Source organism: Leuciscus leuciscus (genome assembly GCF_965113295.1).
Source record: "Leuciscus leuciscus genome assembly, chromosome: 24".
Lineage (NCBI taxonomy): Eukaryota > Metazoa > Chordata > Actinopteri > Cypriniformes > Leuciscidae > Leuciscus > Leuciscus leuciscus.
In genome coordinates, this window is record NC_138723.1 from 30,679,521 (window position 1) to 30,696,924 (window position 17,404).

The window sequence follows — 17,404 nt, forward strand, 5'->3', positions numbered from 1 at the left end:
ATGAGGAGCAAATGTGTGCAAAATGCCTAAAGTGCAGGGGAACATATATTCAAAACACAAGCCACAAATAGTTAGATTAGATAACCCTGACAGATTAATAAATAAAATAAAAATAAAGAAATTATAAAAATAACGATAGTAGCCAGAATTTTCAACTTTGTCTTTTTAACTGCAGAAACAACAATAAATGCTAAACTGGAGAGGCAGTCTTTTTAGCTAAAAATGTTCACAGCATCCAAAAATAAAATTAGAACCGGCTGAAAAGTTTTGAAATCACTTGTACCTGATCGAGAGAACAAATCCTGAAAGTTTTTCACGCTGTCTGTCCGTTGGAGTCTTTTCAAATTGTGCGCGCGGATAAAATACATTCTAACGTGAAACCCAGTCTATGCGTGAAACATGTTAACGTTGGCCGGCAGAAGTGCGATCACTTTCAGATTTTCCTGATGCTAAATCCAGCCTTGGAGAATATCCTTTCTGATGGTGTACATCCACACTTTAGATTTTCTTAGATTTAAATCCTTGCCGCGAAGACGCTCCTCTGTCGGTCACGGATTGAAAGTGAAACTTAAATCTGTCACGGGGTGTTTGGATTTATTCACGCACGTTAAAAAATATTTATTAAAAGCTTCTTTCTTTGCACATTTTTATATAGGCCTACAGCATTATCATAATAGGCTGAATATTAACGTACTGACATAAAAGCTAGTTCTATGTGAAATCAGACATTGAGCGCCCTCATATAGCCAAAGTGGCATGATCCTCGTTTCATAACACCTCTGCGAAGATTCGACCATGAGATCGGTAGTCGAATCAGGCTCCTCCTATCGAAGCATCGAATCTTCGACTATTCGGGGTCACCCCTACTCAGAATACTGTGTGAAGATTTAACACTGCATAAATCCAGACTACATAGACCTAGTAGTATAATATTTATGGTATTAAAAGTATACTATTAAAGCTGCTGAGTAGATGCAGTTATTCCACCTCTGAGCATTAAAGCGTCTGTGTAAAGACACCTAGTAGCCACTTCTGAGCCACTAATACGGTGTGACAGGGTTCGTACAAGGTGCTTAAAGTACTGGAATTTGACTTTTTGAAATTGAAGTCCTGGAAAACCCTTGAAAACATCCATATTTATGAAGAAGTGCTTGAAAAGTGCTTGAATTTTTTAAATGTATTTTATCGATAAAGCAATCTTTTCACACTAAATCAACACTGCTGTCCGTCTGATATAGATATAGAGGCATTTTGCATGGCTATGAGCGTGATATTGCTCATATAAATATCCAAGTATATGATACAGTTTTCATTCTTCAGGTCAATCATATATTCATGGGACAAAAATATTCAGTTTGAAAAGCGATATCTGTGTCATAATCTCCTTTCAATGGTTAAAGTTACAGCAGTCATTGCATGTGCTGCACTTTATTTGTACCATTTTGTTTTATTAGTTTATTTTCATTCATCTTTTTATCTTTTTTTTATTTTTTATAAAGATATTGTTTGATAAATGAGATCTCTGATTGTAGTCCTTAAAAAAAAAAAAAAAAAAAAAAAAAAGTAGTTCTTGAAAGTCCTGGAATTTGATTTTACAGTGTCTGTACGAACCCTGGTGTGAATTTGGCAATGCAGTGCATCCATATTATAATCGAATCTCTCACAGGAAATTCCTCAGTTGACGATTCGCTCAGACTGGCCAGAGACCGGCCAATCTCCCGGCAGGAGTTTCATCCCGACGTCACACGGGCTCCTGACCACAGCCAATACACACTCGTCGTTTCATGGTGTTTCTGAAGCTCCAAAACCACACGGCCTCAGACTCCTCCAGCTGAACCCATCTCAGAGATCTCCTCCTCCTCTTCCTCATGTGAAGGATTCCTGGGGTCCAGATCCCCGTCAGCCCGATCCCTCATCTGTCCCGAGGGCCGAGGACCGTAGCCGGACCCGAGCCGAATCACACCGTTATAAAACACACACACAGGAATCTCTTCGTTTGCCTCCTGCTCCGCACAGATCTGTTGCTCTTCCTCTTCTGCGGTTTCACCCAGAGACCCAGAGAACCGTGACGCTGCCACGTATCCCACAATGCACCTTGGCGAAACCCAGTCTGGGCATCACAGCCACGGGCCGCTATCCCAGAATTCAGCTTCTGCACAGAGATCCGGATCCACCCGCCGCTGTGAGTTCAGTTAGCTTGGCTTTCTACTTTACTTTTCACTCTGAGCAGTAATCACATTCACCCATCACTTTACTTATAATTCAATTATTTGTAATTTTGTATAATAATTGCATATTTTATAATAATAATGATATTATTATTCAAAATATATTTTTTTGTTATTTTCTTTTGATATTTACTGTTCACTCTGAGCAGTAATCTCATTTACTTAGAATTAATACATTTTTAATTTAGTATAATAATGGAATATTTTCTAATTATCAAATTATGATCAAATGTATATAAAAAAAAAAAAAAATATATATATATATATATATATATATATATATATATATATATTATTTTTTATTTTTTATTATTTCTTCTAATTTTTTAATAGATTCACTTTAACATTAAACGATTCAATTTCAACTCAAAAACACTACATGTTCCTTTTGGAAAATGACATTAAGAGCTCGCAAAAACAATGAAACAGAAGGTGCTGTTAATAACCACATAACGGGCATAAACTGCATTGGTCTGTGATGTTCACACCTGTCAGTGAGACGGAGGTTCACTTGTTACTCTCGATGCGTGGATATTCTGCTTATAAGAGTTGCTGTGTCTGTTTGTCATGTAGGATTTGCGGTTGGACTCGGCTCCTGTACGAACTCCTCGTCTCATCCCACTGGAGGAGCTGTTGAAGTGGACCAACGCCAAACACACCAAACTACAGCTCTTAAACACACACACCGTCCCGGAGAACAAGCACATGACAACCAGCCCGTCCAGCAAGAGGTCACACATCTGGCCCGTGTCTGTTGGGTGTCTTTAGTCGAGGGCAGCTTTAGACTGCCTTTAGTGGTGTGATCTGTGTGCTCAAACCAAGGGCTGGGCATTGATTCAGAATTCCATTCGATTTCGATTCGCAAGCTCTCAATTCCAATCAAATTCGATTCTCGATTCTATTTTTAGATTTTTAGATCATTTTATTTTTTTACAAACCTGTATAAAGAAATTAAGAGCCACAAAGCTGTATGTTAAACTCTCTTTATTTTAGGTACACTGGGTACATTAAAACAAGGACCCAACTCTATATTTCAAATGCATACAATGAATAGACAGGATTTTGATGCAAGATGAAAAATTGATGCTGATAATCTGAAAGATTGAAAGTCAGAAGAGTCGCACGCCTTGATCAAACAGAATCAGGTTATTTTATGTTTAACAGCATTAGTGTAACATGGAGGCTGCAAGCCTGTGAACTGTGGAGGGAAACTAATACTGGCTTTTGGCTGAAAAAATCAATTTGTGGCCTTTGAGAATCGACCACATTTAAAAAACGATTAATCGAAAAATAGATGTTTTGCCCCGCCCTACTCAAACCATGTGACATATGAGGATTTTTTGTTGTTGTTGCAGATTTGTGTTTTCTGTCTAATATTATATCTTATTTAGACGGAAGAGGAGAGAGGAGAAGAACAAGGAGGACAGGATCGGAGTCACATTCAGACCGGAGGACTCCATCATTCCTCCAGATGAGGTACATGCGTATCAATACTGTATTTATGTATTTTTGCTAAACTCTTCCTTTAAGTGAAGATGTCCCCTGTTTGTTCATGTGTGCAGGCTGCAGAAGATGTGCCTGATCAGAGTGATGCTTACACCACTCCTTTAGGTCAATTCTTTACTATTATTTACATACCATTATAGTATTTATTATATATTTTCTTTATTTTTTCTTTTAGTAATTGTGCTTTTGTCATTTTTATACATTTTTGTTGTTGTAATTTTATTACTTTCATTTAAAATGATTTAATTTCAGTTAGTTGAAAGACAACTTTTACATTTTCATTTCTTTGTCTAATATTTATATTTGCAGTTTTCCTTTTAGTTTGAGTAATTTTGTTATGCGTTTTTGCCCTATTATAATTATTTTTTACAATTTTTTTTATTTAGTTTTAATTCATTTTATTACAGTTTTAGTTTTAGTAATTTAATGTGTTTTTGTCATTGAAAAAATATTTTTTTTATTTAGTCTTAATTCATTTTATTACAGTTTTAGTAATTGTGCTATGTGTTTTTGTTATTTAAAAAAACATTTTTTTTAGTTTTAATTCATTTTATTACAGTTTTAGTTTTAGTAATTTAAGTCCTTCAATTTAAACTTTACCAAGACAACATTTCTCATTTTCGTTTAAGTTTTTTGATATAATATCTATATTAAATATTAAGGCTGTGTCATTGTTCAGATGAAGTCAGTTGAGTGTTGATTCAGTTCTGTTGTGAAGATCATCGGTTATTAAACGCTGCAGGTGATGACTCTGAGTTGAGTGGACTGGCGTTGTTGGATAAGGCATACGTCACCTCGGCTGAGCTTCATGTGTTCGCCTCCACACAGAAGAGACCGCCTGAGATCCAGGACGCCTGTACAAACACTGACACCGGTATGTGCGCTAATCCACACATCACACACTTTAAAGGGGTCGTCGGATGCCCATTGAGACAAGTTGGTTGATTCTTTAGGGTCCTCATGTAAAGTTTGTAACATACTTTGGTTAAAATTCCTCAATGGTTGTGTAAAACAACACCCTTTTTACCTTTTTACCTCCTCAAAAACAGCTCTGTTTAAATACAATATATTTAAATTTATATTATAATATTACAATACCATACTGTACTAAAATTTTAAAATAAAAAAACAAAACGAAAACATAAAAACAGCTCTGTGACCCGTTTCGGTGCGTGTCTCTTTAAATGATAATGAGAAACTGCTCACCCCACCCCTCTCTTCCGTGGGGCGTGTCAACACAAGACAAATGGCTGAGGGCGTAAATATGCTAATACGGGAAATATGCTAATACAGGACAGTCCGTCAGCGGTCGTGGGCGGAGCATGAGCAATATGACATCAATCCAAACGGCTTGATTATGAAGCCATATAGTGAATGGATTTCTTCATTGTATGTTGGTTGTGTCCACACACTGCAAAGACACACTTATATGCAAACACCAAAAGTGAATTTTGCATCTGATGACCCCTTTAACTTCACTAATGTAAGTTCTGCTTTAATCTAGAACTGCCTCGCTCCATCACAGATCAAGATGTTTCTGTCCAGCCTCAGTCTCCTCCCAGCATGCCGTCTGCTCGTAAGTTCATGAGGGGAATGTGATCTTCAGCTCTTTGTTGATTTCACACAGGGTCCAAAATGAGCACTTGAGACGCAGCAGATTCAGATCAAACTGGCATTTTTATGAATTGATGAATTGCAAAATGATGCTTGGTTTAAATTTTTGATCCATGGGGGGAAAATTATTATTATTTTTTTTACTTAAGCACCATAAGCAAATCTAGTGGAAAAAATAAAATAAAGATGGACTACTAAAGAAAAAAAAAAATTAGTGACAAAAAAATCATGGAAAATATTTGTGTTTAGCAATTTCTTAAAGAAAAAAAAATATTATTGTCATTACTATTATACAGTATATGTACTTTTTGTCTGGGAAATTATGCAAAATACTATTTCATGGCCAGTAAAAAATATTTATATCCAGTAGGTGTTCATACACATCATTGGAAGATAAAAAGAATCAGTGACAGAAAATTGTGAAAATAATCCCCAAAATTATTGTAACTGAAATAAATTTGAAACTGCACAATTATCACAGTTATCTCAATGATCAGGCAATTAATCCATAATTGCAACAGGCCTATATATATACCATTATAGTATTTATTAAGATTTTGCATTTATTAATATTAATATATTTTAAAATCTATATTTAGTTTTGATTTTAGATTGAGAAAATCATTGGAAAATGTAGTATTTAGCATTTTATCATTATTATCATTATCATTATTTTTTTTTATTTTTTTTTTCTGGGAAATTATGCAAAAAATACTATTTTATAGCCAGTAAAAAAAAAAAAATGGAAGTAAATGTTCATACACACAATTTCAAAATCATGACAATTAAAATTCAATGTATATATATCTCATTATTTGTGTAGATGTGATTTTTTTGCACATTATTTGTGTACTGTGTGTTTCTACACTCGCAGCTGAAGGAGGGCTGCTAGATGTCACTCCAGTTGTTCCTCCAGATGTGTTCTTGAATCTTCGCTACTCTAAAGATACATCATCAGACCAGCCGGAAAGCAGAAGCCTTGCGGAGTCTAACACAGATCTCGTAGGGGAATGCTGCACCATAATCCAATCAAATAATGTTTTGATATTTTGAGTGTTTTTTTTAGAAGTAATTCTCTCTTTGTTGTTGTTGTATTGTTGTAGAATCCTGAGGGCCGGAGGTTTATTAATGTGATCGATCTGACAGACGACTCTCTTCTTCAGAATCTGCCTTCATTTCCCCCGTCGTCTGCTGAGCTCCACCTACTAGCAGCTTCTGTCGTAAACCCCGCCTCTTCTGATGTAAACCACACCCCTAAACCAGCCTTAAGCTCCGCCCCCAACAACACTGAGCACTTTCCTGAGAATCTGATTGGAGAGATTCCAGGTACATTGTTAATTTACATGAAGAAAATAACTACTAATAAAAGTCTTTTAGGAAAGGGATTCCCAAACATTTTTGTCCTTAAAATTACTTAAAAGACAAGTTAATATTTCAATAATAATTAACCACATATTTGCATGTTCACAATTCTCTGATGTCAGTTAATGGTCACATGTCATGCAGGTAAATAAATAAATAAATAAATATATTTTTTTTAGTAAGTGTTTTATTACTATTGTTTTGATTTGTTTTTATGCTAATTTTACTTTTTAATGATTTAATTAGTAGCTTTTCATCAACCAAGTTTGGGAAAGCCTGGTTTAGGGCATAAAGCAGACAAAGTCGGTTTTGTGTAGTATTTAGTGGAGGTGGATGTTTTTCATAAAATATAATACAATGCAACATGCTTTATCAGTTTATATAACACAATTTACATATAAATATATATATATATATGTTTAGTACAGTTTCGATATAGAAAATAAAACATGCTTGAAATTAAATTAGCAATAACTAAATACATTGGCAGTCAAAAGTTTAGATAGAAAGAAGTCTCTTTTACTCACCATGAGGATGCATTCATTTGATAAAAAATGCTGTAAAAACAGTGAAATATTATTGCAATGTAAAACCGCTGTTTTCCATGTGAATATCTAGTAAAGTGTAATTTATTCCTGTGATCAAAGCTGAATTTTCAGCATCATTACATTTACATTTATGCATTTGGCAGACGCTTTTATCCAAAGCGACTTACAGACTCTTTCCAAAAAATTAGAATATCATGGAAAAGTTTATTTATTTCCATAATTCCATTCAAAACGTAAAACTTCCATAGATTATAGATTCAGGGTCCACAACTTAAACGATTTCAAGTATTTAGTTGTTTATTTGTACATAATTTGGGCTTCCAGCTCATAAAACCCACGAAAACAGGATTTCAAAAAATTTGAATATTACATGAAATCACACAGTAATTACACAGTGATACCATGGTCATTGAACCAGGTTTGGGTTATTTTGGCAGTGTGGGCAGGGGCAAATCCTGCTGGAGAATGAAGGAAGCATGAAGTGCTCTGGAAATGTCCTGGTAGACGGCTGTGTTGACTCTGGATTTAATAAAGCACAGTGGACCAAACTCCTCTTTTCTGATGAGAGCAAATTTTGCATCTCATTTGGAAACCAAGGTCCCAGAGTCTGGAGGAAGAATGGAGAGGCACACAATCCAAGATGCTTGAAGTCCAGTGTGAAGTTTCCACAGTCTGTGTTGGTTTGGGGAGCACATGTCATCGGCTGGTGTTGGTCCACTCAACACAGCCGTCTACCAGGACATTTCCAGAGCACTTCATGCTTCCTTCATTCTCCAGCAGGATTTGCACCTGCCCACACTGCCAAAATAACCCAAAAACCTGGTTCAATGACCATGGTATCACTGTGTAATTACTGTGTGATTTCATGTAATATTCTAATTTTTTGAAATCCTGTTTTCATGGGTTTTATGAGCTGGAAGCCCAAATTATGTACAAATAAACAACTAAATACTTTAAATAGTTTAAGTTATGGGCCCTGAATCTATAATCTATGGAAGTTTAATGTTTTGAATGGAATTATGGAAATAAATAAACTTTTCCATGATATTCTAATTTTTTGGAAAGGGTCTGTATATTGCATTTCAAGGTACACATTACACTCTTATCAGATCTTGCTTTCCCTGGGAATCGAACTCATGACCTTGGCGCTCTACTGTTTGACCTCTACTGTTTGAGCCATAGGAAAGATATATTTAGTTATCGTCTTGTTTTCGTCTGTGAAAAAATGTCATAATGATGAAAATTATACGTCAACGAAATGAACACTGATCCAAACTAACCGGCCTTCATCCCCTGCAGGTGTGTGTGTGTCTCCTGAAGCTGTGCTGGGTGGAGACCCCGTGACCCTGAGTGAGCTGAAGGCCTTGAACACTCCTGGTTTGGAGCGAGCGCTGATGTCCAGGAGTCAGATCTCAGCTCGGCTCTCAGAGATGGACTCTCAGCTGCTCAGACTGCAGAGCATCGCAGATCACATGGACAGAGAGTTCGCCAACACCAGACTGGTGAGAGACCAACGGTGCATGCTGGGTAACACTGTGTTCTGTGAAACACAACCAACAAACAATCTAAAATATAGATCACAGAGAGAGATTTTTTTTTATTAAAGTTCCCCATTATGCTTTTTTGTACAATAGACTGGGCCATCTGACCAATCAGAGCAGAGTAGACCAATCACAGCAGACTGATCCATCTGACCAATCAGAGCAGAGTAGACCAATCACAGCAGACTGAGCCATCTGACCAATCAGAGCAGAGTATGCTCTCGGAAAGGAGTTAGAGACCAAATCCTTGATCGAAATGTTTCAGACATTCTTAGAAAAGAGCTAGCATGATAATGCTACTTTAATTAATAACTTTAATTTAATTTAATTTAATTTAATTAATAATTAATTAATTTTTATTTAATTATTTAATTATTTTTTATTTTTTATTTTGTAATATTATATATTTGTTTTTATTATATATTTTATAGTATATTATTATTATAGTTTATATGATATATTTAATCCAAGCAATTTTGTGCATGTCTCATTTGCTACAACTAAACCGTATCATATAATGTGTAAATGATCACCTCTTGACCTCCATATATCAGCTGTCATTCACTGAAAGACACTCAGATCTGTGAACCACTACTGACTCCAGTTGTGTCCTGTTGTCCTCCAGCTGGTGACCCGTATCGAGACCCTGAGCCCCTCCGTGAAGAAGCCTCTCTCCGCCGCGCTCAGAGTCACACAAGAAGGTTAGAAAGCTTTAGTAGCTTTATATAGAGAAATAAACAAGCCCACTGAACACGTGTGTGTGTCTCTGCAGTGAGGAGTTACTGTCCTTCACCACAGCGCTTCCACCCAGACAGAGAAGATGAGGAGTTTCTGTCGTCTTCTGTTCTGAGCCCATGTTCAGTCCATCAGGAGCGCTCTCCTCCTGCAGGTACACTGTCATCTCTACTCACATGTGGGACCCTGGACCACACAACCAGTCACATGGGTCAATTTTCTGAAATTGAGATTTATACATCACATGAAAGCTGAATAAATAAGCTTTCCATTGATGTGTGGTTTGTTAGGATAGGATAATATTTGTCTGAGATACAACTATTGAAAATCTGTAATCTAAGGGGGGAAAAAAATCGAAACATTGAGAAAATCTCCTTTAAAGTTGTTCATTTATGTTGGCGATTGTGCAGCATTCACTCACACAAATACATGTTTTATATATTTAAGGTAGGAAATTTACAAAATATCTTCATGGAACATGATCTTTACTGAATATCCTCATGATTTTTGGCATAAAAGAAAAAAAATAATATTGTTGGCTATTGCCACAGATATCCCCGTGCGACTCGAGACTGGTGACGTGATCCAGGGTCACACATGTGTTTAGAAATCAACAGATATGTTTGTGATTTGCTGCATTGCTCAACGCTACAAAAACATGTTGTAAATAAAAACCTGTTTCCCAAATATTAAATTCACAATTATTTTTACAGCGCTTCTCACAATACACATCATTTCAAAGCAGCTTTACAGAAATTAAGAGATTACTTTTCGGTCCACATTACAATTTAGAGTGATCTGTTATCAGAGGAAACTGTCAAAGTTATGTATTTCAGAAATGTACATATACATATAACCGTTAGTGAAAAAGGTATTCATTTAAACTGTAATAATTTCATGCAGAAACAATGAGCTCATTGAAGTAATGAAAACTTGTTTGCTAACAAATGATTATAACATATAGAAAAATGTAGCATTGCTGTTGATTCAGAGTTGATATGCTTTATAATGGAGAAAACTGATCCTAGACCAGCAGTTTTGGGCAGCTTTTCCCACTAAAAGCAGTCAGATATACAGCAGCCTGTAAATGATTTTACTTTAGATTTTTGTTGTGCCTGTTGTTTATGTGTAATAGATGTTCAGTGCATCAGTCTGTGTATAATCCAGTTTCAGACACTCATGTTCACTGGTGTGTTCAGGTTCCTCAGTTTAACATGATCTCCCTGTTTTCAGTGAAACCAGAGCAGCGTAAAGGAGATACCGATCCAGGTGAGACACACACACACACACACACACACACACACACACACACACACACACACACACACACACACACACACACACAGTTTTTGTAACTTACACCTACAGTCATGGACGTCAGTGTTGTTGGTTGTTTCCCTGCAGGATTGACCGAGTCTTTGCTTGAGAATGCTGGGATGTAAGTCAGTATGAAAGTGTTCGACCCTCTCAGCCTTTGCCGGTGATGTCTCTGTCTCTGTCCTTCTGATCATCCCTGTGTTAATGTGTGTTCAGTGGAGAGGAGACTCTGGGTGTGAGCGGCCTCAGTGACGTGAAGGACATCTTGTGTGAGTTAATCAGGGACGGGGCTTTATCCCGATCCGCGCTGGATCTGTCCCGATCCGGAGCGCCGCACCTGAGCAGGTGAGAGTCCTGTTCTGGTGTTAGTCAAAGTTTCTTTCATCACAAAACAGTTGTTGAGTTTTTCATAAGCTCATTTTCATTTTTAAGTTTAGTTAATGTTATAGTTTTTTGTTGTTGTGTGTTTTTGTGTAATTGTTTTTAAATATGTATATATAGTTTTTATTCATTTTTATTTTAATAATTTTTTATATATTTATACAGTAAATATCTGTCTGTCTATCTATCTATCTATCTATCTATCTATCTATCTATCTATCTATCTATCTATCTATCTATCTATCTATCTATCTATCTATCTATCTATCTATCTATCTGTCTATCTATCTGTCTATCTATCTGTCTGTCTGTCTATCTGTCTGTCTATCTATCTGTCTGTCTATCTGTCTGTCTGTCTATCTATCTATCTATCTATCTATCTATCTATCTATCTATCTATCTATCTATCTATCTATCTATCTATCTATCTATCTATCTATCTATCTATCTATCTATCTATCTATCTGTCTGTCTGTCTATCTATCTATCTATCTATCTGTCTGTCTATCTATCTATCTATCTATCTATCTATCTATCTATCTATCTATCTATCTATCTATCTATCTATCTATCTATCTATCTATCTATCTATCTATCTATCTATCTATCTATCTATCTATCTATCTATCTATCTATCTATCTATCTATCTATCTGTCTATCTGTCTATCTATCTGTCTATCTATCTGTCTATCTATCTATCTATAGCCGCGTTTCCACCGAAATTACCCGGAACAATTTGTACCAGGAACTTTTTTCCCAGGAACTTTTTTTGCCCCAGACCGGTTGCTTTCTGCGTTTACACCGCGGTCTAAAGTACCGGGAAGGTAAACTGCGCGCAACTGCTCCTCCTAGTCTGCGGACAGTAATCAGTTGCGCCACATTTATAATAAGTATGGAGGAGATTCAAACTGTGCTGAAGTTATGTATTGGTTTACTAACGAGGTAATTAACAAAACAAAATAGACGAGCACTGATAACTAAAGCGTGTTCAGAAAGCTCGTATGCGTATAAAATTAGACAACGTATGTTATCAGTTATTGTGAGATGCCTGGGACGAACGCGCAAAAAAATTCCTCTTTCGCAAATACGCTTAAAAAAAGCCTGAACCCCGTCTATCAATCATAAATAGTGACAGTCTTGTAAATAGTTGTTTGTTACTAACCTAACCTTGCAATAGATGGCAATGTGTAAAAAATGACTTAATAAAAGCTGTGGCAGAAAAGAGACGAGCACTGATAAAGCGTGTTCAGTAAGCTCGTATTGCTAACGTTAGAGATGGCTGGGACGAACGCGCAGAAAGTTTCCTCTTCCACAAATACCCTTAATAAAGCCTGAAACTCGTCGCCAGTCCACCAGTTTTTTTTTATTAAATTCCATATTTGCAGACAGACAACTCTTACTGCATGAAGCCACGACACGAACCGCAATAGATTTTTTAAAAAGGGAGGTTAAAAATAAATAAAATGCTGCGTGGAATCATCCAACCAAAATGCGGCGTGAACACAACCAATCAGCTTGTGCAGCGCACAAGTCCCACCCCTGAAAGTTCCTGAACTTTGAAAAAGTACTACCTCATGAGCAGGGACTATCGGAGGGGGAAATATTTACCCGGAACTTCATTTAGACCCTGGTTCCTGCGGTGTAAACACATCGAGTACCAGCCCAAAGTTCCTAGTTCCTGGGGAAAGTTCCTGCGGTGGAAACGCGGCTTATCTATCTATCTATCTATCTATCTGTCTATCTATCTATCTGTCTATCTATCTATCTGTCTATCTATCTATCTATCTATCTATCTATCTATCTATCTATCTATCTATCTATCTATCTATCTGTCTGTCTGTCTGTCTGTCTGTCTGTCTGTCTGTCTGTCTGTCTATCTGTCTATCTATCTATCTATCTATCTATCTATCTATCTATCTATCTATCTATCTATCTATCTATCTATCTATCTATCTATCTATCTATCTATCTATCTATCTATCTATCTATGTCTATCTGTCTGTCTGTCTGTCTGTCTGTCTGTCTGTCTGTCTGTCTGTCTGTCTGTCCGTCTGTCTGATAATTATAATTTTTTAAAATAGTTTATAGTTGTCTGTACTTCTCGTGTTTGGATAAAAGTGTCTGATTGATGAACATCTAAATGTAAATGATCTCTGTTATGATTGGCTAACAACAGCCCTGCTAAGTAGATTAGTGAGGGATGCGTGACATATTTACTGATTGATTTGATTGGTGTGTTTATGTGTGGTGGGCGGCAGGTCAGAGGTCAGTCCGAGCGGAGCCATGATGGAGGAGGAGCGGAGGGATCTGAGGATGTGGATGAGGAGAAAACAGAGAGAACAACTGATGGAATACCGTAAACAGAGAGAAGAGAAGAGGGCGAGCGAGCGCAGACCCTTCATCTCTCCTCTTACACACGTGAGACGCTTCAGATCAGACATGGATACACTGATTGTGTGGTCAGACTGTTTGCTTTTCATGATAACGTTTCTCAGAATCAGTATTCCACAGTTTTTACTCATGCAAAGTCTTATTTCTGTTGGATTATGAACCATGTATTATTTGCATATTGATTTTATTGATTTTGAATGGTAGGTATTTTTATATATAATCACTACCAGTCAAAAGTTTGGGGTTGGTGAGATTTTTTTTTTTATAATGTTTTTCAAAGAAGTCTCTTCTGCTCACCAAAGCTGCATTGATTTGATCAAAAATGCAGTAAAAATTTAATTATTGTTTTAAAAAAAAGTGTTTTCTATGTGAATATCTAGTAAAGTGTAATTTATAATTAATTTATTAAAGCTGAATTTTCAGCATCATTACTCCAGTCTTCAGTGTCACATGATCCTTCAGAAATCATTCTAATATGATGATTTGATGATCAAGAAACATTTATGAATGAAATCAAATTACAAACCTATCATATGTAAATAACAATCATAATTTGTCATTAATAATAATGTTATATAGAGGCTGTACATTACAGATATTTTCTTGGAAAAAACTGTGCAGCACTTTTTTTAAGAATTATGAATTTCTTCACAAATATTGTACACAGCTTTACTTCTATCCTGAAAAACCTTCAGATGAATCATCATTTCCATTCAGTTTGCTTTGGATCTGGACAATCTCTAGCTTTTTCCCACATGTTTTGAAGTCTATAAGTAAAGCTTGAAGCTTTAGTTTTGCACAAAACTCTTGATAACTTTTACTTCTCTGAATAATTCACCTCCGTTTCAGAATCCAACCTCTGTGGATCTGGCAACCAACAAGAAAAGCAAAGAAGAAAGAGACAGGTATGATTATGTATAACTATGCACTACACTATGCACTAATACTTTGCACGCAATATGGACTCAAACGTCTAGTGTATGAATTATTTTGTCAACATCTGAGTCCGATGTAATTAAGTGCAAGTGTTTGAAGTGCACTTTATATTTTTGGAATTTTCAGTGTGAATACTCTATTTATACTTTATGAAACGGTTAGTTCCAGTCCTTGATTCTGATTGGTCACACGGCTATGACCGCTTCACCCAATGGTTCTCTGTATCACTACACACACCCATAGCAACCACTCTTAGCAACATAAACACATGTTCTCATTGACATTGATCATTGACGCTTATAGAGTAGAGTATTGAGAGAGATCGAGTAAGCGAGAGTTCCTGCATGTACAGTATAGCACTTTTCTTCAGCTCAGTCCTATATTCCTAATAAAAAATCAGTTTGAATGTCCGCTGCAATATATTGTCCTTTTAACAGTTAAGAGGTTTTCCCGAGCCTTGACGCTAATCATTTGTCAGTTGCATCACTTCTCCGTGTTCACACCAAGTTTCAGTCCTTTCAAAATAAAAGTCTTCTCTACCGACTCACTCAATAAGACAGTCTTTGCCGCCATCTAATGGTGAAATAATGTAATGTAACTTCTGTTGCCGGTTACGGTCAAGGACTATTTGTTCCAGCGGAAGGAAGGCTTTTAGTGATTTTACTTCATGAAAGTTGCATTTATACATATTTTTAGGTTTTAATATTGGTATTGTGTGGTAACCGTTTAATGCAAGCAAAAAGATACTCGAGGCTCGTGCTGTATCGTGTATAAGTCAGTCACCCGTGTCATTCATGATACAGCACTAGCCTCTCCTACCTTATTGCTTGCATAAAATAGTGCATAATCATTTCAATTTCCTTTTATTGTCATTGCATGTATTATACAATGAAATTAATTAGCAAACCTTAATTTCATTGTATAATACATGCAATGACAATAAAAGGAAATTGAAATTGAAATGAAGCATGTGGGAAACCAGTGTCCCAATTGACATATTTCTCCATGTGCTGTCAGGATGGTTCTCCAGGAGCATCATGAACAGAGAGCTCGTGACGCCTGTAGTCTGATCACTGACCTGCTCACGACACCACTGAACCTTCCCACAATCCCCCACGAGACGCTCAGGTCAGTGCCGTCTGTGTTACTGTGTGATCACCATAGGAGAATCTAACATGGGGAAAAAAAAAAAAATGATACACCGGTGTTTTGCCGGATGAGAAGTTTATATACACTACCGTTCAAAAGTTTGGGGTCAGTAAGATTTTTAATGTTTTTAAAAGAAGTCTCTTCTGCTCACCAAGGCTGCATTTATTTGATTAAAAATACAAACAATATTGTGAAATATTATTACAATGTAAATCAGCTGTTTTCTATGTGAATATCTAGTAAAGTGTAATTTATTCCTGTGATCAAAGCTGAATTTTCAGCATCATTACTCCAGTCTTCAGTGTCACATGATCCTTCAGAAATCACTCTAATATGATGATTTGATGGCCAAGAAACATTTATGATTATTATCAGTGTTGAAAACAGTTTTTTACATTTTTATTTCATGATGCAATGATGAATAGAAAGTTCAAAAGAACAGCATTTCTCTGAAATCTAAAGCTTTTGTAACATTAAACACGACCGTTCAAAAGTTTGGGGTCAGTAAGAATTTTTGGGGGAAATAAATAAAATAAATCAATACTTTTATTCATCAAGGATGAGTTAAACTGATCAAAAGTTACAGTAAAGAAAATATTCTATTTTAAATAAATGCTGTTCTTTTGAACTTTCTATTCATCAAAGAATAAAATAAAAAAAAAACTGTAAATAACTGTTTTCAACATTGATAATAATCATAAATGTTTCTTGAGCATCAAATCGTGATATTAGAGTGATTTCTGGAGGATCATGTGACACTGAAGACTGGAGTAATGATGCTGAACATTCAGCTTTGATCACAGGAATAAATCACACTTTAAAATATATTAAAATAAGAAAAAAGTCATATTAAATGGTCATAATATTTCACAATATTAATGTTTTTTTTATTGTTTTTTATCAAATAAATGCAGCCTTGGTGAGCAGAAGAGACTTCTTTTAAAAACATTAAAAAATCTTACTGACCCCAAACTTTTGAACGGTAGTGTATATATCTTTTTTTTTTTTTTTTACTCTTTTGATTCCTTTTATAAATGTATCATCTTTGTATCTCTTTTAATTCTTTTTATAACTGTGTTTTAATTTTCCTTGCTTTTATTTTGTGATTATTTTCATTCCTTTCAGTGTAAAGCACTTAAATGTAAATCACCATAGGTTATCAAATGTACTATATAGCCATTTTCAAGAAACGGCTGAAGACGCATCGTTTTCAGCAACACTTGATCCATTAATACTAACACTTTCTCTTCTATTCTATATCTATTAAAAGAGGTTTAGTTTATTTAGACTACTGCGTTAGACTAAACTGGGAAGGGTCACAGCACTTGCATAGTGTTGTCCTATTGTTAGTTTCACTGCTTCTATTGCTCTCCTCATTTGTAAGTCGCTTTGGATAAATGATTAAATGTAAATGTAAATAAACTTGCCTTACTGTTCCGTCTGTGCAACGCCTTCTGCAATTAGCCAAACGTGATTCATCTTTACAGGAACTTTTTGGCAACTCTGTGTGTTTTTGAGACGGAGCCAGTGTTTAGTTCTGGAGAAGCACAAATCACGCTTAATATCCTTCTCTGTGTTTCAGGAGCAGAAGTCAATCCTCTGGGAAAAATAAGAGGATTCCCAAGAACCAGAGCGGACCACACAGGCGCTCGGCATCTTCTCTGGGAAAGACTGTTGTGCTTCAGGAGAGATCTG

At 36.0% G+C, this 17,404-nt stretch overlaps 1 protein-coding gene across 1 annotated transcript in view; it reads left to right on the top strand.

The window, feature by feature from the left end:
* cplane1 (ciliogenesis and planar polarity effector 1) overlaps positions 1–17,400 on the top strand; it is a gene marked incomplete at its 3' end in the record, with an annotated part of 57,179 nt that extends 39,779 nt beyond the window's left edge. The window contains exons 34-51 of the mRNA XM_082158555.1: positions 1,667–2,182; positions 2,802–2,959; positions 3,620–3,704; positions 3,791–3,839; positions 4,453–4,608; positions 5,239–5,310; positions 6,223–6,350; positions 6,452–6,674; positions 8,558–8,760; positions 9,425–9,500; positions 9,572–9,688; positions 10,768–10,803; positions 10,939–10,972; positions 11,068–11,196; positions 13,492–13,651; positions 14,474–14,529; positions 15,578–15,688; positions 17,292–17,400. Of these exons, the coding sequence (XP_082014681.1) occupies positions 1,667–2,182; positions 2,802–2,959; positions 3,620–3,704; positions 3,791–3,839; positions 4,453–4,608; positions 5,239–5,310; positions 6,223–6,350; positions 6,452–6,674; positions 8,558–8,760; positions 9,425–9,500; positions 9,572–9,688; positions 10,768–10,803; positions 10,939–10,972; positions 11,068–11,196; positions 13,492–13,651; positions 14,474–14,529; positions 15,578–15,688; positions 17,292–17,400 (2,418 nt within the window). The remainder of the gene's footprint in view (positions 1–1,666; positions 2,183–2,801; positions 2,960–3,619; positions 3,705–3,790; positions 3,840–4,452; positions 4,609–5,238; positions 5,311–6,222; positions 6,351–6,451; positions 6,675–8,557; positions 8,761–9,424; positions 9,501–9,571; positions 9,689–10,767; positions 10,804–10,938; positions 10,973–11,067; positions 11,197–13,491; positions 13,652–14,473; positions 14,530–15,577; positions 15,689–17,291) is intronic.
* Positions 17,401–17,404: the final 4 nt, after the last annotated feature.